This window comes from Schistocerca americana, chromosome 9 (genome assembly GCF_021461395.2).
Source record: "Schistocerca americana isolate TAMUIC-IGC-003095 chromosome 9, iqSchAmer2.1, whole genome shotgun sequence".
In the NCBI taxonomy this organism is placed as follows: Eukaryota; Metazoa; Arthropoda; class Insecta; order Orthoptera; family Acrididae; genus Schistocerca; species Schistocerca americana.
Genome location: NC_060127.1, coordinates 87,322,499 through 87,347,675, shown reverse-complemented (window position 1 = coordinate 87,347,675; position 25,177 = coordinate 87,322,499). Strand labels below are relative to the sequence as shown.

The 25,177-nt window shown below is 45.4% G+C and overlaps 1 protein-coding gene across 2 annotated transcripts in view; it reads left to right on the top strand.

The window, feature by feature from the left end:
• LOC124551138 (organic solute transporter alpha-like protein) overlaps window positions 1-25,177 on the top strand; it is a 293,236-nt gene that overhangs the window by 234,082 nt on the left and 33,977 nt on the right. For both annotated transcript variants that reach the window (XM_047126101.1, XM_047126100.1), the window contains exon 3: window positions 1,103-1,254. In XM_047126101.1, coding sequence (XP_046982057.1) covers window positions 1,103-1,254 — 152 coding nt within the window. The remainder of the gene's footprint in view (window positions 1-1,102; window positions 1,255-25,177) is intronic.

The following is a 25,177-nucleotide window of genomic DNA, read 5'->3' as shown; positions in this document are numbered from 1 at the left end:
GTGTAACCAATGGCACCCCATACCATCACGCCGGGTGATACGCCAGTATGGCGATGACGAATACACACTTCCAATGTGCGTTCACCTCGATGTCGCCAAACACGGATGCGACCATCATGATACTGTAAACAGAACCTGGATTCATCCGTAAAAAATGACGTTTTGCATTTTCGTGCACCCAGGTTCGTCTTTGAGTACACCATCGCAGGCGCTCCTGTCTGTGATGCAGCGTCAAGGGTAACCGCAGCCATGGTCTCCGAGCTGATAGTCCATGCTGCTGAAAGCGTCATCGAACTTTTCGTACAGATGGTTGTTGTTTTGCAAACGTCCCCATCTGTTGACTCAGCGATCGAGACGTGGCTGCATGATCCGTTACAGCCATGCGGATAAGATGCCTGTCATCTCGACTGCTAGCGATACGAGGCCGTTGGGGTCCAGCACGGCGTTCCGTAGTACCCTCTTAAACCCACCGATTCCATATTCTGCTAACAGTCATTGGATCTCGACCAACGCGAGCAGCAATGTCGCGATACGATAAACCGCAATCGCGATATGCTACAATCCGACCTTTATCAAAGTCGGAAACGTGATGGTACGCATCTCTCCTCCTTACACGAGGCATCACAACAAGGTTTCACCAGGCAACGCCGGTCAACTGCTGTTTGTGTATGAGAAACTGGTTGGAAACTTTCCTCGTGTAAGCACGTTGTAGGTGTCGCCACCGGCGCCAACCTTGTGTGAATGCTCTGAAAAGCTGATCAATTGCATATCACAGCATCTTCTTCCTGTCAGTTAAATTTCGCGTCTGTAGCACGTCATCTTCGTGGTGTAGCAATTTTAATGGCCAGTAGTGTACTGCATTCCGAGTAAACGTGTGCGTTTCGTGCCGGCCGCTGTGGCCGAGCGGTTCTAGGTGCTTCAGTCTGGAACCGCGCGACCACTACGGTCGCAGGTTCGAATCCTGCCTCGGGGATGGATGTGTGTGATGTCGTTAGGTTAGTTAGGTTTAAGTAGTATAAGTCTAGGGGACTGATGACCTCAGATGTCAAGTCCCATTGCGCTCAGAGCCATTTGAACCGTTTGTGCGCTTGTGGTGTTGCAGCGATGAACGTGGTGGGGATGTCGCTGTTCTCTGCGGGGGCGATGGCCGTGGCGGCGACGCTGCTGCTCTACGTGGACACCCTGCGCCACGTCATCGGCAGGGCGCCCTCCGCCGTCAAGACGCACACCGCGCTCGTGCTCTCCATATACCCGGTCAGTCTCTGCACTGCTACCTCTGCTAAACCACGGTTAAGTACTTAAGCTAATCAGTGTAAGTGAAAACGTCGTAACACGAGCTGTTGTCGCGACTGCTCCAAATACGGGAAGAGGCGTAAGCTCAAGAATGTGGAGTCGTTACGAACAATCTGGCAGACCGAAAGAAAGGCCAAGACGCATTTGTGCCTTAGAGCTCTAAGATTAATTAAGCTTCACAAACTGAGCAAGTCAATAACGCCTTCGTCCACCTCTGGTCCTCATGCAAGAAGTCACTCGGCTTGGTATTGACTGATACAGTTGTTGGATGTCCTCTGAGGGATGTTGTGCCACATTCTATCTAGTTCGTGCGTCATATCGTTGGAGGGCCCTGCTCATAATGCTGCAAACGTTCTCAATTGAAGAGAGATCCGACGACATTGCTGGCAAAGGTAAGATATACCAAGCAGTACGTATAGTGCACATATTTTGACTTGGTTGATTTTGAATGTGGGTGCAATAAGTGGGTGAAGGAACTGTCACTAGGAAGAAGAATGGAATGGAGGAGGCATGTTCTGTGAGAAGTGTCTACACTCAATGTTGATAGTTAGCTTTGCTTTCTGAAGAGGAGTTGTAAGTAGCAGTCGCAATGCCCTGAGAATTCTGAGATTGTATAAAAGGACATTGTTAGAAATAAGACAAACTGTGTCACTGACTCATTAGTTCGTGGTTCAAGGAACCACCTATAAAAACTAAATACCATTTATTATTCGTCATTTTAAAAATTACAACTTTCAAAGGAAATTCTGTTGCATTCTAAAATTCCTTCAGCTGCCAGAATTTTTTAAACAGTTCCTTGCAAATAGTAATTAACGTAACTCAAAACGAAGTGCTACCACTGACAGGTACCAAAAAACTACTGACACTCAAGGATGTTAAGGATTCATGAACTTCACAATAAGCTATACTCAAGAGTCAAAGAAAGTGGTACACCTGTCATACATCGTGTAGGGCTCCCGCGAGCGCTCAAGAGTGCTACAACACGACGTGGCATGGTCTCGACAAACGTCTGACGTAGTGCTGGAGGGAACTGACGCCATGAATCCTGCAGAGCTGTCCATAAATCGTTAGAGTACGAGGGGGTGGAGATCTCTTCTGAACAGCGCGTTGCAAGGCATCCCAGATATGCTCAATAATGTTCATGTCTGGGGAGTTCGGTGGCCGGTGGAAGTGTTTAAATTCAGAAGAGTGCTCCTGGAGCCACTGCGTAACAATTCTGGACGTGTGGTGTGTCGCAATGTCCTGTTGGACCTGCCCCAGTCCGCCGGAATTCATAATGGATATGAATGAATGCAGGTGATCAAACAATATTCTTACGTACGTGTCACCTGTCAGAGTCGTATGTAGACGTATCACGGGTGCACATGCCCCACACCATCACTGAGCCTTCACCAGTTAAAAGTCCCTGATGACACGCAGGATCCATCAATTAATTAGGCTGTCTCTATCATACCTGTACTCGTCCATCCGCTCGATACAATTTGAAACGAAACTTGTCAGACCTGGCAACATGTTTCCAGCCATCAACAGTCCAATGTCGGTGTCGATGACCCCAGGCGAAGCGTAAAGTTCGTGTCGTGCAGTCATCAAGTGTACATAAGTGGGCGTTCGGCCCTGAAATGCCACATCGATGATGTTTCGTTGAATGGTTCGCACGCTGACACGTGCTAATGTCCCAGTATTGAAATCTGCAGCAATTTGCGGAAGTGATGCTCTTCTATCACGCGGACGATTCTCTTCAGTCGTCGTTCTTGCAGGATCTTTTTCCAGCCGCAGCGATGCAGGAGATTTGATGTTTTACCGAATTCCTGATATTCACGGTACACCCGTGAAATGGTCGTACGGTAAAATCTGCACTTCATCGCTACCTCGGAAATGGTGTGTCCCATCGCTCGTGCGCCGACTGTAACACCACGTTCAAACTCCCTTAAATCTTGATAACCTTCCATTGTAGCAGCAGTAGCCGAGCTAACAACTGCACAAGACACTTGTCTTATATTGCCGTTACCGAATGCAACATCGTATTCTGCCTATTTACGTATCTCCGTATTTGAATACGCATACCTATACTAGTTTCTTCGGCGCTTCGGTGTATTTTCCTATGTTAAAAATACAGTTTGCATTGCTTTTATTCTTTTTGATTATAACATTTAAATAGCATTTGCCCTTAATATTCTCTCAAAATATTTCATTTATATGTAATTAAAGCTTAAATATCATTAAATCTGGTCACATGTTCGAAAACGCTCTGTTATTGGCTGATGCTCTGGTGACGTCACAGACTAGGAGTAAGACGGAGCTGTACGTGTGTTATAGGCGTGTTAGCCTAAGTTACGAAGTTTTTGCCTACTTTTTCTGCGAACATCCATTTAGTGATGGAAAATGCAGTTACAAGCTCTAAGTAACAATAGAAAGGATTTTTGCGAACGTCGATAGTGGAAGCATTGCGAAAGTTGATGCGTTCATGTTCCACCCATTTAGAGCGGCGATATGTGCAACGACAGACATTATTTTCCCTCCTCCCTTCTGCACCCTTAAACTTGCTCAAAACTAAGGAATTATAGATTTTTTGCAAATGAGTCCGTATATTATAACTAGATTGTCAACTATCAGTCACGAGCTACGATCCAAAGCCCAATAAAATTATTCTTGGCAAATGTCAGTGCCGATTTCTTCTATAGAAGATCACCAGCTGACGTTATCTGCCGCTCTATGGCTCTAGGACATCTGACTGCGCATGACGTTCGAGTCTGGTAAGGGACATATATTTTTAAAAGTTGTTCACGAAATTTGAAAAAAGCGTCAGCAAGAACTGATTGTAGCAGTTTTTTCGCTGGTGGGATGTATTATATACAGCTTCACATTAGTCGTAGTCTGAGAGATCGGCAGCAGAGAATAAATGCGTTTACTTTGCGAGAAAACAATTCAATTTTTGGAATAGTATTGCTAGTAGTGAGCATATCACCATACACCCACAGCACAGCGGTGCCTAAGATGATGATTTGTATACAGAGAGATGTAATTCATGTACACCATGCGGGTAACAGGAACGCAAGGGCTGTCATGTTTGTGCGTGTGAATTAACGGCGGTGTCTGAGACAGACTTACTTCATCTGTACGTAAGATGATGAAACTTCTAAAGTTTACACAATAAGAATCCCGCTGGACGCTAGAAAGATAGAGAAAAACATTGTTTCTAATAAAGTAAAAATAGTGTTGTCACATCAACTAGAAAATATCTTTTTGAACGTGACGTGCATGAATAGCGATTGCAAATGTAAGCGCATGTAAACAGCATGGAAAACACAATCATATGCTCTTTCTGATCGGTGTGGTGAAGTTTCGTAGTTCTGATTTGGCTTTTGTATGAGAGGACTGTTGAGTCGTTTTACAAATAAGTTATAATAGTCTTTCGGTTTGGACTCGAACCAGCGATCTATTTACACCGTTCTATAAAACTCGACCATCTACCGCTCTAACAACTGAGCTACCTAATAACTTTGTGAAGTTGGATGAAACGACAATTTTCACCATGATTTTACTTTCGTTGAACGACGCTATCCTTCCTTGTGACAGTGCGAAAGCATGTCTCCGAGTTTAATTAATGTTATCTTCACAGTACCACGCATTTTAATTAAGTTTCTGAACTTGTGCGTCAACATGGTGGCAATTTGCCGGTAGAGTGCTACCACATTTTACGCATCTTGTAATTCTCTGCAACACTCAGAAACAACCTTCCAGGAGTTTTCATAAATGTATTTGTACAGTATGATTAGCATTATGAGAGTACGAGCGGCGAGATAGCCAGTGACGTCACGGGCATTACGTGACACGAATGTAGCGTTTTAGCGGGCTTTCGATTATTTGAATTTTATTTCCGTTTTTATAAGAGAATACTGAAATTCAAGAGGATAAAAAGCTTGTTAGAAGCATAAAATGACGTAATTAATCATTTAAGATAATTTCTAGAAAACCGTAAAATACCCTATTCTATGACTGTTGCTTTACAATTCACTTGCTGCATTATTTATTCTCAAAAAAACCTGTGTAATGAAATGGTTGAATATTGCTACAAAGTTACGTAATGTTACGCACATATTTTCAGTTAAATTTATATGAAACATACAGCGTGAACGTTAATAAAACCGACAAACTGCTGGGACGGGTTCCTAACTGAAAATGAGGGGAAAAAACGTCCTATGAACACGTGTCCGGAAACGGACGGTGTGCGTGCAACGACAAAAAATCGTCCTGGAACACAGTACAGAGCTATACAGGGTGTTACAAAAAAGTACGGCCAAACTTTCAGGAAACATTCCTCATACACAAAGAAAGAAAATATGTTATGTGGACATGTGTCCGGAAACGCTTACTTTCCATGTTAGAGCTCATTTTATTACTTCTCTTCAAATCACATTAATCATGGAATGGAAACACACAGCAACAGAACGTACCAGCGTGACTTCAAACACTTTGTTACAGGAAATGTTCAAAATGTCCTCCGTTAGCGAGGATACATGCATCCACCCTCCGTCGCATGGAATCCCTGATGCGCTGATGCAGCCCTGGAGAATGGCGTATTGTATCACAGCCGTCCACAATACGAGCACGAAGAGTCTCTACATTTGGTACCCGGGTTGCGTAGACAAGAGCTTTCAAATGCCCCCATAAATGAAAGTCAAGAAGGTGGAGGTCAGGAGAGCGTGGAGGCCATGGAATTGGTCCGTCTCTACCAATCCATCGGTGACCGAATCTGTTGTTGAGAAGCGTACGAACACTTCGATTCAAATGTGCAGCAGCTCCATCGTGCATGAACCACATGTTGTGTCGTACTTGTAAAGGCACACGTTCTAGCACCACAGGTAGAGTATCCCGTATGAAATCATGATAACGTGCTCCATTGAGCGTAGGTGGAAGAACATGGGGCCCAACCAAGACATCACCAACAAAGCCTGCCCAAACGTTCACAGAAAATCTGCGTGGATGACGTGATTGCACAATTGCGTGCGGATTCTCGTCAGCCCACACATGTTGATTGTGAAAACTTACAATTTGATCACGTTGGAATGAAGCCTCATCCGTAAAGAGAACATTTGCACTGAAATGAGGATTGACACACTGTTGGATGAACCATTCGCAGAAGTGTACCCATGGAGGCCAATCAGCTGCTGATAGTGCCTGCACACGCTGTACATGGTACGGAAACAACTGGTCCTCCCGTAGCACTCTCCATACAGTGATACAGTGACGTGGTCAACGTTACCTTGTACAGCAGCAACTTCTCTGACGCTGACATTAGGGTTATCGTCAACTGCACGAAGAATTGCCTCGTCCATTGCAGGTGTCCTCGTCGTTCTAGGTCTTCCCCAGTCGCGAGTCGTAGGCTGGAATGTTCCGTGCTCCCTAAGACGCCGATCAATTGCTTCGAACGTCTTCCTGTCGGGACACCTTCGTTCTGGAAATCTGTCTCCATACAAACGTACCGCGCCACAGATATTGCCCCGTGCTAATCCATACATCAAACGGGCATCTGCAAACTTCGCATTTGTAAACATTGCACTGACTACAAAACCACGTTCGTGATGAACACTTACCTGTTGCTGCTACGAACTGATGTGCTTGATGCTAGTACTGTAGAGCAATGAGTCGCATGTCAACACAAGCACCGAAGTGAACATTACCTTCCTTCAATTGGACCAGCTGGCGGTGAATCGAGGAAGTACAGTACATACTGACGAAACTAAAATGAGCTCTAACATGGAAATTAAGCGTTTCCGGACACATGTCCACATAATATCTTTTCTTTATTTGTGTGTGAGGAATGTTTCCTGAAAGTTTGGCCTTACCTTTTTGTAACACCCTGTATAGCATCCACGTCACAAAATATGTTCAAAATGACCTCCAAGGGATGCAATGCACGAGTTCACGCGTCGCATCATTGATTCCCTCACTCTATCGCACGTTCCGGCCTCAGCGTCACTAGTGTTGTGAACACGCTGATGGAGGGTTTGCACATCAAGAACCGGTGCAGCATACACAATGCTTTTCAGATGCCCCCAGTGGTAAAAATCCAGGGGATTTAAGTTCGGTGAGCTAGGAGGCCATGCTACAGGGCCTCCGCGCCCTATCCAGCGTCCGAGGCTGATGTGTCAGGAAATTATAATGCCGAAGTGGGATGGTTGTATGTCATGTAGAAACCACATAACCTGTCGTACTCCCAAAGGTGCATTCTAAAGCAGCCCAGGCAGAGTATTCCGCAGGAAACCTAGGTACGTTCCTCCGTCGAGGCGTTGTGGAATAATAACCGGTCACAGTACGAGGTGCGGCTAGAAAAAAACCGGACTGATGCTGGAAAAAACATTTATTTACAATTATTTACAATTTCATGTTATCTTCTTGAATGTACTCTCCTCCTCGGTCTCTACATCGCTCCATACGAATTTTCCACTGTTCATAGCAATGCTGCAGATCATTTTCGGTAAGTCCATACATTACTTCCGTCGCTTTTTCTTTTACTGCTTCAACAGTCTCAAATCTAGTTCCTTTCAAAGCTGACTTGACTTTAAGGAAAAGAAAAAGTCACAGGGGGCCAAATCAGGTGAGTAGGGTGGATGATCTAAGATGGGAATGTTGTGTTTTGCCCCCCCCTTTCAGTTGAGGCACAAATCTTTCTCCCTTCTAGGCGGAGGCTGAGCCAGAAACACAGACTGCCACAAAAACACAGTTTTGCTGTGAAATCTTACAGGACACCCGGAAGCAGTAACAGACAAGGGGTCGGCACCCAGAAATAACACAGGCTCAGACTCAGCCTGGGAGCACATCCTACGAGAACTTGTTCACACTATGCTCACCACAAACGGTAGACATTCCGGCCGAACATCCGCTTGCGGTGGCTGCCAGAAGGACGAAGCAACCAACAGGCCCACACCGTGCTTCTCACACAGGCACCTCAATTTGTACAGACATCTAGGCCAACACCAACTCCGAACTCCCCTCTCACTGCGAGGCTTGGCACAGTTTATACGAAATGCCTTCCAGGCAACCAGTAACCGCTGCAGGAGTTTCACGATTAGCAAACAGCCCCAGCGTAACAGACAACACACGTGTGCTTACGCCCGAGCCACAACTCCGCCAGTCTCACCGGCCGCCCCAAACCGACTGCCTCTCGCCATCCCGCGCGCCCAAGCTGAAAACGCAAAGATGCTCATGCCCGGGGACGCGCCAAAGATGACAAGCCGATCGCTGATGATCGACCAGCGATCTGGCTCAACCAGAAAACGGTGCTGGGTAAGAATGGTCGCTGCTGTTCACGAGCATATTGATGACGAGCAAGCAGAGATGCAAATATGGGCACCAGCTGATATTTTTGTGCTTTTGGCATAGAGCATGCAGTACCCATACATCAGATTTTTTATCTTTCCCTATTGCGTTAAAATGTCGTACGACGGTGCATTGATCGCTGTTCAATACACTCGCCAGTTCTCTAGCACACTGACATGGTTCACGGTGGATTAATGCGTTTAAATGATTTTCATCAAACGTCGAAAATTTTCGTGAACGTGGCGAGCCACTAATGTCAAAACCGTCCTCCCTAAAACGAGAAAACCATTTAGTTGCCTTGCTCTGTCCATTGGCATTGCCCCATAGACGGCACAAATGGTTCTTCTGCCTCCGCTGCTGGCACCCCTCTACCGAACTCAAACAGAAGAATATGTCGGGCATATTCATCTACAACTACAACTACATTTATACTCCGCAAGCCACCCAACGGTGCGTGGCGGAGGGCACTCTACGTGCCACTGTCATTACCTCCATTTCCGGATCCAGTCGCGTATGGTTCGCGGGAAGAACGTCTGCAGCCGGCCGGAGTGGCCGTGCGGTTCTAGGTGCTAGTCTGGAACCGAGCGAATCCTGCCTCGGGCATGGATGTGTGTGATTCCTTAAGTTAGTTAGGTTTAATTAGTTCTAAGTTCTAGGTGACTGATGACCTCAGAAGTTAAGTCGCATAGTGCTCAAAGCCATTTGAACCAAGAATGACTGCCAGAAAGCCTCCGTGCGCGCTCGAATCTCTCTAATTTCACATTCGTGATCTCCTCGGGAGGTGTAAGTAGGGGGAAGCAATATATTTGATACCTCATCCAGAAACGCACCCTCTCGAAACCTGGACAGCAAGCTACACTGCGATGCAGAGCGCCTCTCTTGCAGAGTCTGCCACTTGAGTTTGCTAAACATTTCCGTAACGCTATAACGCTTACCAAATAACCCTGTGACGAAACGCGCCGCTCTTCTTCGGATCTTCTCTATCTCCTCCGTCAACCCGATCTGGTACGGATCCCACACTGATGAGCAAGTATAGGTCGAACGAGTGTTTTGTAAGCCACCTCCTTTGTTGATGGACTACATTTTCTAAGGACTCTCCCAATGATTCCCAACCTGGCATCCGCATTACCAACAATTAATTTTATATGATCATTCCACTTCAAATCGTTCCGTACCCATACTCCCAGATATTTTACAGAAGTAACTGCTACTAGTGTTTGTTCCGCTATCATATAATCATACAATAAAGGATCTTTCTTTCTATGTATTCGCAATACATCACATTTGTCTATGTTAAGGGTCAGTTGCCACTCCCTGCACCAAGTGCCTATCCGCTGCAGATCTTCCTGCATTTCGCTGCAATTTTCTAATGTTGCAACTTCTCTGTATACTACAGCATCATCCGCGAAAAGCCGCATGGAACTTCCAACACTATATACTAGGTCATTTATGTATATTTTGAAAAGCAATGGTCCCATAACACTCCCCTGTGGCACGCCAGAGGTTACTGTAACGTCTGTAGACGTCTCTCCATTGAGAACAACATGCTGTGTTCTGTTTGCTAAAAACTCTTCAATCGAGCCACACAGCTGGTCTGATATTCCGTAGGCTCTTACTTTATCAGGCGACAGTGCGGAACTGTATCGAACGCGTTCCGGAAGTCAAGGAAAATGGCATCTACCTGGGAGCCTGTATCTAATATTTTCTGGGTATCATGCACAAATAAAGCGAGTTGGGTCTCACACGATCGCTTTTTCCGGAATCCATGTTGATTCCTACAGAGTAGATTCTGGTTTTCCAGAAATGACATGATACGCGAACAGAAAACATGTTCTAAAATCCTACAGATCGATGTCAGAGATATAGGCCTATAGTTTTGCGCATCTGCTCGACGACCCTTCTTGAAAACTGGAACTACCTGTGCTCTTTTCCAATCATTTCGAACCTTCCGTCCCTTTAGAGACTTGCAGTACACGGCTATTAGAACGGGGGCAAGTTCTTTCGCGTACTCTGTGTAGAATCGAATTGGTATCCCGTCAGGTGCAGTGAACTTTCCTCTGTAGAGCGATTTCAGTTGCTTTTATATTCCTTGGACACTTATTTCGATGTCAGCCATTTTTCCGTTCGTGCGAGGATTTTGAGAAGGAACTACAGTACGGTCTTCCCGAACGTGGAGAATCACTAATCTCAAAACCATCTTCCCTAAAACGAGAGAACCATTTTCTTGCCTTGCTCTGTCCTGTGGCATTACCCCAATAGTTCTTATGCCTCCACTGCTGTCACCCCTCTACATAACTCAATCAGAAGAATATGTCGGGAATGTTCCGATTTCTCCACTGGACACTCCATTTTCTGCGTCCACAGGCCCACTCACTACATCCCAAATAACAAACTGACAACGTGTAAAGTCACATAGCGACAGTGAACTACAAATGAAAAATGACAACACATAAATAAACCCTTGCAACCTGGATACCAACATGCAGAACAAAAACGCTACGAACATATGCTCCAACCAAATACGAGGGCAGTTCAATAAGTATTGCATCACATTTTTTTCTCGGCCAATTTTGGTTGAAAAAACCAGAAATTTCTTGTGGATTATTTTCAAACATTCCCGCTTCGTCTCGTATAGTTTCATTGACTTCCAATAGGTGGCAGCGCTGTACGGAGCTGTTAAAATGGCGTCTGTAACGGATGTGCGTTGCAAACAACGGGCAGCGATCGAGTTTCTTTTGGCGGAAAACCAGGGCATCTCAGATATTCATAGGCGCTTGCAGAATGTCTACGGTGATCTGGCAGTGGACAAAAGCACGGTGAGTCGTTGGGCACAGCGTGTGTCGTCATCGCCGCAAGGTCAAGCAAGACTGTCTGATCTCCCGCGTGCGGGCCGGCCGTGCACAGCTGTGACTCCTGCAGTGGCGGAGCGTGCGAACACACTCGTTCGAGATGATCGACGGATCACCATCAAACAACTCAGTGCTCAACTTGACATCTCTGTTGGTAGTGCTGTCACAATTGTTCACCAGTTGGGATATTCAAAGGTTTGTTCCCGCTGGGTCCCTCGTTGTCTAACCGAACACCATAAAGAGCAAAGGAGAACCATCTGTGCGGAATTGCTTGCTCGTCATGTGGCTGAGGGTGACAGTTTCTTGTCAAAGATTGTTACAGGCGATGAAACATGGGTTCATCACTTCGAGCCTGAAACAAAACGGCAATCAATGGAGTGGCGCCACACCCACTCCCCTACCAAGAAAAAGTTTAAAGCCATACCCTCAGCCGGTAAAGTCATGGTTACAGTCTTCTGGGACGCTGAAGGGGTTATTCTGTTCGATGTCCTTCCCCATGGTCAAACGATCAACTCTGAAGTGTATTGTGCTACTCTTCAGAAATTGAAGAAACGACTTCAGCGTGTTCGTAGGCACAAAAATCTGAACGAACTTCTCCTTCTTCATGACAACGCAAGACCTCACACAAGTCTTCACACCCAAGAGGAGCTCACAAAACTTCAGTAGACTGTTCTTCCTCATGCACCCTACAGCCCCGATCTCGCACCGTCGGATTTCCAAATGTATGGCCCAATGAAGGACGCAATCCGTGGGAGGCACTACGCGGATGATGAAGAAGTTATTGATGCAGTACGACGTTGGCTCCGACATCGACCAGTGGAATGGTACCGTGCAGGCATACAGGCCCTCATTTCAAGGTGGCGTAAGGCCGTAGCATTGAATGGAGATTACGTTGAAAAATAGTGTTGTGTAGCTAAAAGATTGGGGAATAACCTGGTGTATTTCAATGCTGAATAAAACAACCCCTGTTTCAGAAAAAAAAAATGTGTTGCATTACTTATTGAACTGCCCTCGTAATTAAGGTGAAAATAAAGACACAGAAATTCAGGTTTCCTGCGTGACCTCTCCCTGGCACGGCAAACAGGAGCGTGGAAAATACTAGCAGATGCAGGCAGAGAAAACTACCTAAATTATGTGAAAGTCGGAGTGACTGATGCTTTTCAACGTAGCTATAAACAAAAAAACTTATCTATGTAATTAAAACCTTCACTGCCGCTATTATACTATGGAGAGGAAGCGAATAAGAAAAGATCATTTTTTCTAGAATGAGATTTTCACTCTGCAGCGGAGTGTGGGCTGATATGAAACTTCCTGGCAAATTAAAACTGTGTGCCGGACCGAGACTCAAACTCGGGACCTTTGCCTTTCGCGGTCAAGTGCTCTACCATCTGAGCTACCCAAGCACGACTCACGCCCCGCCCTCACAGCTTTAAAGCTGTAAGGTTTGGAAGGTAGGAGACGAGGTACTGGCAGAAGTAAAGCTGTGAGGGCGGCGCGTGAGTCGTGCTTGGGTAGCTCAGTTGGTAGAGCATTAGCCCGCGAAAGGCAAAGGTCCTGAGTTCGAGTCTCGGTCCGGCACACAGTTTTAATCTGCCAAGAAGTTTCATCATTTTTTCTGTTGAATAGCACTGACCCAGAAATGATGTGCCTTAACATTACTGTTATCCTTGGGCCTTAGCTGTGTTGATTTAGTGAAACAGCTCTATTCGTATTCCAGTAAACGCTGCGCAGAAGCAAACGTGTCTCTGCCACTGTGCCTATGACGTCAGAGAAGAACATGTCTTCTACTTGTAAAAACGCAATTCTTCTTACTTTTCTTGGCCAAATAAGATTCAGCAAATCTGTGTCATCATCTGATGGTCATTATTTTTCTCACACTTGAAAAATATAAAATGTGTTGTTATAACAGTAACGCTGGAAAAAATAGTACTAAATAATGTGTGTGTGTACGGTTTTTTTTGCATTTCCTACTGTGTCCGAAGGAATACTGCATCGTAATTCTTAACAACACAGGCCTATCGTATTCCTAGGGGAATTTTGTACTGCTAAGAAACCGTACGAAGGTTGTATAATACCACAAACACCCAAAGTGGCTTCGTGTAAGCTTAGAGGTACTACCTGACCACGATATCACTGTACTTGGCCTCCCGTGGCTGTTATCAGAAACACATGGAGACGTTCCAGTGAACAAGTACAGTAGTGACTAAGGAAAGCGCATCGGACTGTGAATGATTTCAAGATTGTTGTACACACAGAATCAAGTCGTCCACCGTGTCGTCGTGAGATATCACAATAAAAACTCTCGATAAGCCGACCGCAGCGCCATCATTACCGAATGCAATAATATTGTGGTCGTCTTAATACGTGTCACTTCGCCTGTTAACATTACAATTCTCCTCAATCTTTATCTCGTATCTCTGTATAGGTGACCCATGTAACTGCATCTAAGCCTTAAGCCGTGCTGCCCAATGTTAACGTTGAGAGTGCCGAGTTCACCGCCCCGCTGAATGCTCAGAGACGATGCGACTTGTGCATACGGTACGCGGGGCCCAACGTTGGTACACGCGATCGCAACTAGCTCCAGCGGCAGCTGTCGGCTGTACGTGGCTCATAAATCACACTGTTTACGAAATGGACGGCCGTAAATGTCCTATAAAGGCTCTAATAAAACGTTCTTTCCTCCCTTGTCCATATGCTAATCAGGTTGTTCTGTCTGAAGTACACATAAATAAAACCTTCGATATCCGTGAAAATATCCAAAAAGGAAAGTGCCATGTCTAGTCAATGAGGACACTAGCTTAAATGCAAAAGTTCCATTACAAATAGCGCAATACAAATTTGCAATTGTTTTTCGAATAAGATAAAAATTATGTCATCATTCCCACATTTTAGTAAATCCTTAAGGTTATCCTTACTTGATCACTGTTCCTACTCAGTAGCAGAATCTCTGCAACATGTGAATTGCAAAACTGGAAAGAAAAAAGACAAAATATCTTACTGCAAGTAGTTGAATTATTATTTTAAAAAAGAAAATTTTCTCTTGTTTTGGCACTCATTAGTGGTGATTGAAAAACAAACTTTGATAAGAGGAAATTAACTCGAGTGCCGTTAGCTAAAAGAAGCAGCCAAGTAAAAAAAAAAAGATAGTTTTAAATTATCACGCGGCACAGATGAATTTACTCTACCGAGAGAGAGAAAATTAGTAATTCAAGATTTTGTATAACCTGCTTTGATACCCTGGAGTACACTAAACGCGCACATCGTTTATTGGCCGTATGCCAATTATTAATATTACGCGTCATGCACAGAAGTATTTGTATACAAGTAGACAACTGAAGGCAACTTTACTGTGATTTTTCCTCGGTCTCTTCCTGTTCTGGAAGCCTCTTGCGAAGAAAAATGTTCGAGAGACTTCGCTGCGCTGCTTTCCGGTACTGCTGACCGCATAAAATTTGATTGTTGACGCCGCTCGCGCTGCGTCTGATGCATTTTTAGCCTATTAAAAAATGTAATTGGTCTCTCTCGCTAATTTTAACATCTGTATGCTCTCTCACATTTAAGAATTAATTACAGTTTTATAATATAAGACAATTTAAAGACAATACACGGAATTAACACGAAAATACAGCATTTCTTACGTAGGTTTACATAAATTACTTTAGTTTTGGGCTTAAATTTATTGACACACAAAAAGAAATGTTTCATAGTGCTAGTTGTAGATTAAGCCAATCGAACAAACTCACTCCTCAAAAAGAGTGCACTTATATTCACATAACATCGAATATTATACTATACTCTAACATTAAACTAGTAAGAAAGCATCAGAACGTATTAAAAATGCGAGGTTTAGAAAAAAAGAAATTGGATTAGTGGGATGCAAAACCACAAACACTTCATAAAATCAGCCACGATTCCCTAACGCTATTCATTGCTCTAAAGCGACCACTAATACTATAGGAACTTATCTAGCATGTTACCATGTCCTGAAACATTATCTTAGCTATATTACTCATTCAAACTCGACTACAATAAATTGTATCAAGAATGGCGTGAGTTAATGGATCCTCAACATTCCGTTGCCTTCAAATGGCATCCTCTCATAATACGCAAGCTACCGTAATTCTTTTACCACGAATATGGCGTTCCTCGTCATATTATTACAACGAATCATACAATTAACAGCGGGTTTTCGACGGCTTCACAGTTTGCTGGTGCTCAGGAACGATATATGTACATACGGGCTTCAACCGAAAGCCAGTATGGCGCCTCACAACTCTCCATAGAAGGGAGATGGTGTGCATGTGACGTTGGTGGCCTTCCGCCATCTCATTGGTCAACGTTCAAATGCACGTTCAGGATATGTGACATGCTAGATATTACCCTGCACGTTCGGGAGACTCCCCAATGTGCTATTTCACTCTCTGACGTCAGAAACTCGGCACGCTCAACACTCAGTGTTCCAATTCACGGTCCGTGTACCGACGGCTTTAGCAGCAACAGCATCATCACTTACCGTTGACAAGGGCAGCCCCAGCGATGGAGAACGTGGCTAACACGGCTGTATCACGGGTTGCCGCGTGCCGTGACGTAGGCGAACTCCGCCGTTTTGCTGCTACCACACAGTGCAAAAGATGACTGATGGGCAAAACATTATGCCCACGTGGTTAATAGTGTGTCTGTCCATCTTCGGAAGGCTGTACATCAACGATACTGGATGGCTTTGGTTCAACAAGCCCTTAATAAGTTTCCGGAAGTATTTGACGGGTCGGTAGTTTGAGGATGCGCAGCTGGCGCAAGATAGCGTCCCACATCTACCGAAGCTGGTGGGCAAAACTGCAGCGTGAGTTCACTGTCTAGCTCCTCACACCATTACAGAACGATTCTGCCCCCGTGAAAGGGGCATTTACCCTGGTGCAAGACACCGAGCATGAAGGGATGTAGGTGGTCCGCAAGAGTGTTCACATTTACATCAGCGAGAAGAAATCGAAAAAGAGATGATTGTCGGAAGGACTGACACACCTCACGGACAAGTCAGAACAACATTTGGGGAATTTAAAGGCAAGGGTGGTAACACTAACTAGGCAAACTACCTATCGCACCCCTTTGAGATTTGATGGTAAAATTGCAAAGTGGATAGCTCGTCACAAACTGAACACAGATCAAGCGTGAAAACAAGAAGAAGGTGTACCCAGCTGCGAAAAAAGAAGCAAAATAGAAACAGTGAGGGGTCCAAGTTCAAGATATGCAACACTGCGAGACTCTGAATAGCCACGGTGTCGTGTTTATGTGGTCACAGTGTTGGACTCCGAAAGATTAGATCCGTGTTCAAAACTCCCTCGTGCCTTTTTCTTACGAAAATATCAACTGTCCTTCCGATAATTGATACGTCTATTAGCTTTATTCAAATTTATGTCTCTGTTGCGTTGTAACATCCGTAAGCAACAGCGAGGTGTAAGGAAAGGACTTCCAGATGTACCATACATTAGACTCTTGCATTCTGTTTTGGATGTTTTTGTTCTTGAAATCCTTCGTTGCAACATGAGCGAGATGTATGAGACAGGCGAAATCGGCCGGGGTGGCCGAGCGACTCTAGGCGCTACAGTCTGGAACCGCGCGACCGCTACGGTCGCAGGTTCGAATCCTGCCTCGGGCATGGATGTGTGTGGTGTCCTTACGTTGGTTAGGTTTAAGTAGTTCTAAGTTCTAGGGGACTGATGACCCCAGAAGTTAAGTCCCATAGTGCTCAGAGCCATTTGAACTATTTTTGAACAGGCGAAATACCTTCAGACTTCAAGAAGAATATAATAATTCCAATCCCAAAGAAAGCATGTGTTGACAGATTTGAAAATTACCGAACTATCAGTTTAATAAGTCACAGCTGCAAAATACTAACGCGAATTCTTTTCAGACGAATGGAAAAACTGGTAGAAGCCGACCTCGGGGAAGATCAGTTTGGATTCCGTAGAAATATTGGAACACTTGAGGCAATACAGACCCTACGGCTTAGCTTGAGGAAAGATTAAAGAAAGGCAAACCTACGTTTCTAGCATTTGTACACTTAGAGAAAGCTTTTGACAATGTTGACTGGAATACTCTCTTTCAAATTCTGAAGGTGGCGGGGATAAAATACAGGGAGAGAAAGGCTATTTATAATTTGTACAGAAAGCAGATAGCAGTTATAAGAGTCGAGGGGCATGAAAGGGAAGCAGTGGTTGGGAAGGGAGTGAGACAGGGTTGTAGCCTATCCCCGATATTATTCACTCTGTATATTGAGCAAGCAGTAAAGGAAACAAAAGAAAAATTCGGAGTAGGAATTAAAATCCAGGGAGAAGAAATAAAAACTTTGAGGTTCGCTGATGACATTGTAATTCTGTCAGAGACAGCAAAGGACTTGGAACAGCAGTTGAACGGAATGGACGGTGTCTTGTAAGGAGGATATAAGATGAACAGCAACAAAAGCAAAACGAGGATAATGGAATGTAGTCGAATTAAGTCGGATGATGCTGAGGGAATTAGATTAGGAAATGACGCACTTAAAGTAGTAAAGGAGTTTTGCTATTTGGGGAGCAAAATAACTGATGATGGTCGAAGTAGAGGGGATATCAAATGTAGACTGGCAATGGCAAGGAAAGCGTTTCTGAAGAAGAGAAATTTGTTAACATCGAGTATTGATTTAAGTGTCACGAAGTCGTTTCTCAGCGTATTTGTAAGGAGTGTAGCCATGTATGGAAGTGAAACATGGACGATAAATAGTTTAGGCAAGAAGAGAATAGAAGCTTTCGAAATGTAGTGCTACAGAAGAATGCTGAAGATTAGATGGGTAGATCACATAACTAATGAGGACGTATTGAACAGAATTGAGGAGAAGAGGAGTTTGTGGCACAACTTGACTAGAAGAAGGGATCGGTTGGTAGGACATGTTCTGAGTCACCACGGGTCACCAATTTAGTACTGGAGGGCAGCGTGGAGGGTAAAAATCGTAGAGGGAGACCAAGAAATGAATACACTAAGCAGATTCAGAGGGATGTAGGCTGCAGAAGGTACTGGGAGATGAAGAAGCTTGCACAGGATAGAGTAGCATGGAGAGCTGCATCAAACCAGTCTCAGGACTGAAGACCACAACAGCAACATAGTTCACACCAGTTACTTGTTGTTTTCCATTTCTGTGAGAGGTCAGCACGCAGAAGTGCCGCAGCACGACGTGGCATGGACTCGACTTATGTCTGAAGTAGCGCTGTAGGGAAGTGACAAAATGAATCCTGAAGGGCTATCCATAAATCAGTCAGAGTACAGGGGGTGAAGCTCTCTTCTGAACACCACGTTGCAAGGCATCCCAGATATGCTCCACAATGTTCGTGTCTGGGGAGTTTGGTGGCCAGCGCAAATGTTTAAACTCAGAAGAGTGTTCTTGGAGCCACTTCGTAGCAATTCTCGACGTGAGGAGCGCATTGTCCTGCTGGAATTGCCTTAGTCGGTAGGAATGCACAATGGACATGAATGGATGCACGTGATCAGACAGGATACCTGTGTACATGTCACCTGTGAGAGTCGTATCTAGACGTATCAGGCGTATCATATCATTCCAACTGCACACGCCCCATACCTTTACAGAGCCCCCACCAGCTTAAACAATCCCCTGCTGACATGCAGGGCTCATGGATTCAAAGTTGTCTCCATACCCGTACACGTCCAACTGCTCGATACAATTTGAAACGAGACTCGTCCGACCAGGCAACATGTTTCCAGTCATCAACAGTCCAATGTCGGTGTTGGCGGGCCCAGGCGAGGCGTAAAGCTTCGTGTCGTGCAGTCATCAAGGATACACGAGTGGGCCTGCGGCCCTGAAAGCCCATATCGATGATGTCTTGTTGAATGGTTCGCACGCTGACACTTGCTGATGTCCCATCATTGAAATGTGCAGCAATTTTTGGAAGGGTTGCACTTCTGTCACGTTGAACGATTCTCTTCAGTCATCGTTGGTCCTGTTCTTTCAGGATCTTTTTCCGGCCGCAGTGAAGTCGGAGATTTGATGTTTTACCAGATTCCTGATATTCACGGTTCACTCATGAAACAGTCTTAAGGGAAATCCAGACTTTACCTCAGAGATGCTGTGTCTCATTGCTAGTGCGCCGACTATAACACCACGTTCAAACTCACTTAAATGTTGATAACCTGCCATACGGCCCGACAACCGGGAGAGATGGTCTGGGGTGCCATTTCATTTCATAGCAGAACTCCCTTGGTTGTCATCCGACGCACTCTTACGCACAGCGGTACCTCGACGATATTCTGCGCTCCGTTTTGTTGCCCTACATAGCAAGCCATCCTGGGCTTACGCTTCAGAAAAATAATGCCCGCCCGCACACGGCGAGAGTTTCTGCTGCCAAACCATACCTTGGCCAGCAAGTTCTTCTGATCTCGCCCTGGTTAAAAATGTTTGGAGCATTATAAGCAGGGCCCTTCAACCATCACGGGATTTTGACGATCTAACGAGCCAATTGGACAGAATTTGGCGCAACATTCCTCAGGACATCTAAGAACTGTACCAATCAACGCCAAGCCGAATGACTGCTTGCATAAGGGCCGGAAGGGCACCAACGCGTTATTGACTTGACTTGCTCAATTTGTGACGCTCTTTCTCTTGAATAGATCATTTAACTTTTCTGAAATTGCAAATCACTTGTTCGTCTGTACGTGCACATCACATCTATCGATTTCTGCCCCACTCGGATTTTTCCTTCATGGTACACTTTTTCTTTAGAGTATATTCCAACGAGCTGATGGAGCTAAAGTCACATCATCCGTTTAGTTATACTGCACACGTATATTTTGGATGGTGGCGTCCAGTACCCTAGGCAACAAAGAAAATTTGGGAACAGAAGTCTCGCGAACCATGTCGGTTCTCCTGTAATACCGTCATGTCAGTTCATTATCGCACTTAGAAACTCAATTTAAAACATCTCAAAACGTTTGCAGGTGTGCAGTCATTATTTTTTCATACACTATCTGTGTATAGGAATACTTTTCTCTCTAGTGTGTAGTGTTAAGAATGATCTTGTCTTTTAGAATATATCTGCAACTTTTCCTCGTTTCGTAATTAACCAAAGAATTACGTAATACGAGTATGATGCACTGGTGACAGTGGTCCCTCTAGGCATGTAATGCTCCAAAATGACGCCTTTTTCGTCACAAAAGAGAGTCAGCATAACCTTCCCTGCTGATGGTTCTTTCGAAACTTCTTTAGTTTTGGTGATAAGGAATGGCGCCGTTCCTTGCTCGCTCTCTTCGTTTCCGGTTGGTGGAAATGAACCCAGGTTTCGTCCCCAGTAAAGATTCTTGCAAGGAAGCGTTCAAAGCGCCGAAGAAGTTCTTCACAAGCATCAACACGTCGTTCTCTCATTTCAGGAGTCAGCTGCCGTGGCACCCATCTTGCAGACACTTTGTGAAACTGGAGCACATCATGCACAATGTAGTGTGCTGACCCATGACTAATCTGTAAACATGCTGCAATGTCATTCAGTGTCACTCGGCGGTTTTCCTTCACTATGGCTTCAACTGCTGCAATGCTCTGTGGAGTCACAACTCGTTGCGCCTGACCTGGACGAAGAGGATCTTCCACTGAAGTCACACCATTTGCGAATTTCCTACTCCATTCGTAGACTAGCTGCTGTGACAAACATGCATCACCGTACTGAACCTTCATTCGTCGATGAATTTCAATAGATTTCACACCTTCACTACGCAAAAACCGAATAACAGAAAGCTGTTCTTCCCTGGTGCAAGTGGCAAGTGTGGCGGCCATCTTTATACTGATACTGCGACGGTATGTGTGCATCTGCACTATGCCGCTACCTACAGGCCATGTTGCACGCTGTGTGTAGCACGCTTACCGTCTTACAGGAAAACGGCGCGAAATTTCGATTTGTTGTTACAAATTTAAGGTTTTCATTTGACTCACCCACGTAATTGTCTAGCGCAGGCTACTGCGTATGATCTAAATTTAGGCTGTAGCCAGTTTTGGAATCATGTTGCCAGTATGACTAATCGGTGCCGTCAAGAATGAACCAAAAATGTAGCCTGACGAGAAAAAGGCAGAAACGGAACGGAACAAATTTGACGATGGCTATTCGTGCAGTCGGAAATCTGTAGGGAGACTGAACGCTGCTACAATACACAGGACGAACAAAAAGTTTCCGTTCGAGGACGTTGCTGCAGCGTATACGAGTATGCAGCGTAGCGCGATTCCGGTGCGTGTACACGTAGGCTAAGGATTAGTGGAACACTCGTGTCTTTCCGAAGTGCGTGCGGTAAATGTGGAAACGTGAACTATGGCGACGTTATTACCAAATGTGTTCAAACGGGACCAACGTGCTGTTATTTTTTTCTTGACTGGGGAAGGACAAACACCGGTAAAGATCCATCGGCGAATGAGGGTTTCCCTCTGTCAAAAATCACCGTTGTGGAATGGTGCACTAAGTTCCGCGCTGGTCGCGATAGTACACGTCTCCATATTGCGCGTGTCGTTACTCCAGATCACGTGGAAGACACGCGAGCACCCGCCCTGTACTCCTGACCCCTCCCCCGTGATTACCACGTCTTCGGTCTCTTAGAAAAGGCCTTCCAGCGTCGGCAATTCCTGGCGGATGAGGATATGTTCAAATGGCTTTGAGCACTATGGGACTCAACTGCTGTGGTCATAAGTCCCCTAGAACTTAGAACTACTTAAACCTAACTGACCTAAGGACAACACACAACACCCAGCCATCACGAGGCAGAGAAAATCCCTGACCCCGCCGGGAATCGAACCCGGGAACCCGGGCGTGGGAAGCGAGAACGCTACCGCACGACCACGAGATGCGGGCATGGATGAGGATATGTATCAGGCAGTTACGGACTTATTAGAACAATAGATGTTTTACCAAATGCGTCTCAACCTGGTGCGCCGATGGGATGATTGCCTCAATGCTCACGGCGATTCTGCGTCATTTGCATTCCGATTCTAGACTGCAACGCCTTCGAATGGAAACTTTTTTGTCTGCCCTTATATTTAACGTGGCACGGTCGACTTAACAAGCATCAAGCAAGGATGAAGTTTCTCCTTCAGGAATAATTTCATGAAATCTTGTGACAGGCGCAGAATTGGAAGAGGAACTGATGTCCTACCTACTCCACATAGAACAGATATTTTACGCCTTCATCTATGGCGGCTGCGGTGGCCGAGCGGTTGTAGGCGCTTCAGTCCGGAACCGCGCGACTGCAACGGTCGCAGGTTCGAATCGTGCCTCGGGCATGGATGTGTGTGATGTCCTTAGGTTAGTTAGGTTTAAGTACACTACTGGCCATTAAAATTGCTACACCACGAAGAAGACGTGCTATAGACGCGAAATTTAACTGACAGGAAGAAGAAGCTGTGATATGTAAATGATTAGCTTTTCAGAGCATTCACACAAGGTTGGCGCCGGTGGCGACACCTACAGCGTGCTGACATGAGGAAAGTTTCCAACCGATTTCTCATACGCAAACAGCAGTTGAGCGGCGTTGCCTGGTGAAACGTTGTTGTGATGCCTCGTGTAAGGACGAGAAATGCGTACCATCACGTTCCCGACTTTGATAAAGATCGGATTGTAGCATATCGCGATAGCGGTTTATCGTATCGCGACATTGCTGCTCGCGTTGGTCGAGATCCAATGACTGTTAGCAGAATATGGAATCAGTGGGTTCAGGAGGGTAATACGGAACGCCGTGCTGCATCCCAACGGCCTCGTATCACTAGCAGTCGAGATGACAGGCATCTTATCCGCATGACTGTAACGGATCGTGCAGCCACGTCTTGATCCCTGAGTCAACAGGTGGGGACGTTTTCAAGACAACCACCATCTGCACGAACAGTTCGACGACGTTTGTGGCAGCATGGACTATCAGCTCGGAGACCATGGCTGCAGTTATCCTTGACGCTGCATCACAGACAGGAGCGCCTGCGAGGGTGTACTCAACGACGAACCTGGGTGCACGAATGGCAAAACGTCATTTTTTCGGATGAATCCAGGTTCTGTTTACAGCATCATGATGGTCGCATCCGTGTTTGGCGACATCGCGGTGAACGCACATTGGAAACGTGTATTCTTCATCGCTATACTGGCGTATAACCCGGCGTGATGGTATGGGGTGCAATTGGTTAGACGTCTCGGTCACCTCTTGTTCGCACTCTCGGCACTTTGAACAGTGGACGCTATATTTCACAGGTGTTACGACCCGTCGCTATACCCTTCATTCGATCCCTGCGAAACCCGACATTTCAGCGGGATAATGCACGACCGCATATTGCAGGTCCTGTACGGGCCTTTCTGGATACATAAAATGTTCGACTCCTGCCCTGGCCAGCACATTCTCCAGATCTCTCGCCAATTGAAAACGTCTGGTCAATGGTGGCCGAGCAGCTGGCTCGTCACAATACGCCACTCACTACTCTTGATGAAATTTGGTATCGTGTGCAAGCTGCATGGGCAGCTGTACCTGTACACGCCATCCAAGCTCTGTTTGACTCAATGTCCAGGCGTATCAAGGCCGTTATTACGGCCAGAGGTTGCTGTTCTGGGTACTGATTTCTCAGGATCTATGCACCCGAATTGCGTGAAAATGTAATGACATGTCAGTTCTAGTATAGTATATTTTTCCAATGAATACCCGTTTATCATCTGCATTTCTTCTTGGTGTAGCTATTTTAATGGCCAGTAGTGTAGTTCTAAATTCTAGGGAACTGATAACCTCAGATGTTAAGTCCCATAGTGCTCAGAGCCATTTGAATCATTTTGATTTGAGCTTCACCTGTGGTGTCCTACATCAAAGCTTCAAAGTTACATGGTTGGTTGGTTTGTTTGGGGGAGGGGAGCAAACAGTGAGATCATTGGTCCCATCGGTTTAGGAAAGGTTGGGGAAGGAAGTCGGCAATGTCCTTTCAAAGCTACCATCCAGTGATTTGCTCAAAAATGGTTGAATTCGCTCTAAGCACTATGGGACTTAACATCTGAGGTAATCAGTCCCCTAGACTTAGAACTACTTAAACCTAACTAACCTAAGGACATCACACACATCCTTGCCCGAGGCAGGATTCGAACCTGCGACCGTAACGCCTAGAACCGCTCAGCCACTCCGGCCGGCGAGTGCCATGAAATGTTCCTTCAGTTTAGAAATCAAGTTGAGCGTACGAGGGCTTAAGTCAGGGGAGTGCAGTAGGTGGTATAGCACTTAGCAGCCCCATCAGCAGCTCCAAATCAGTAACAGCTTACACTGTACGTGTTTTGAGCATTGTCCTGCAAAATGATGGTCAGGTGCTGCAGAAAGGGTCTTTACTTCTGTCTCTAAGCTGCTCGTAGGTTGGGTTCTAAAAATGAACAGCACAGAGACAGAAGTGATGACACTTTCAGGAGGACCTGGCCATCATTTTGCAGGACAATGCTCAAGCACGTGCAGTGCAAGCTGTTACTGAATTGTCCGCCAACTTGAAATTTGACGAAAAATATGAAGGCAGTTTAGTTCCCCTTTTTAGCGCCACATCAAAGATGTTTGTCAAAGAAATTTGTCGAATGTTTAGTCATATTTCTTTGTCACAGAAAATGATAGTGCAATACCAGCCTTAAGTATTTTAGATTTATTGCAGTACAAGAGAGATTGCACTCCTGCCACCGTTTTTAATGTAGCATTTTCTGCCATTATAT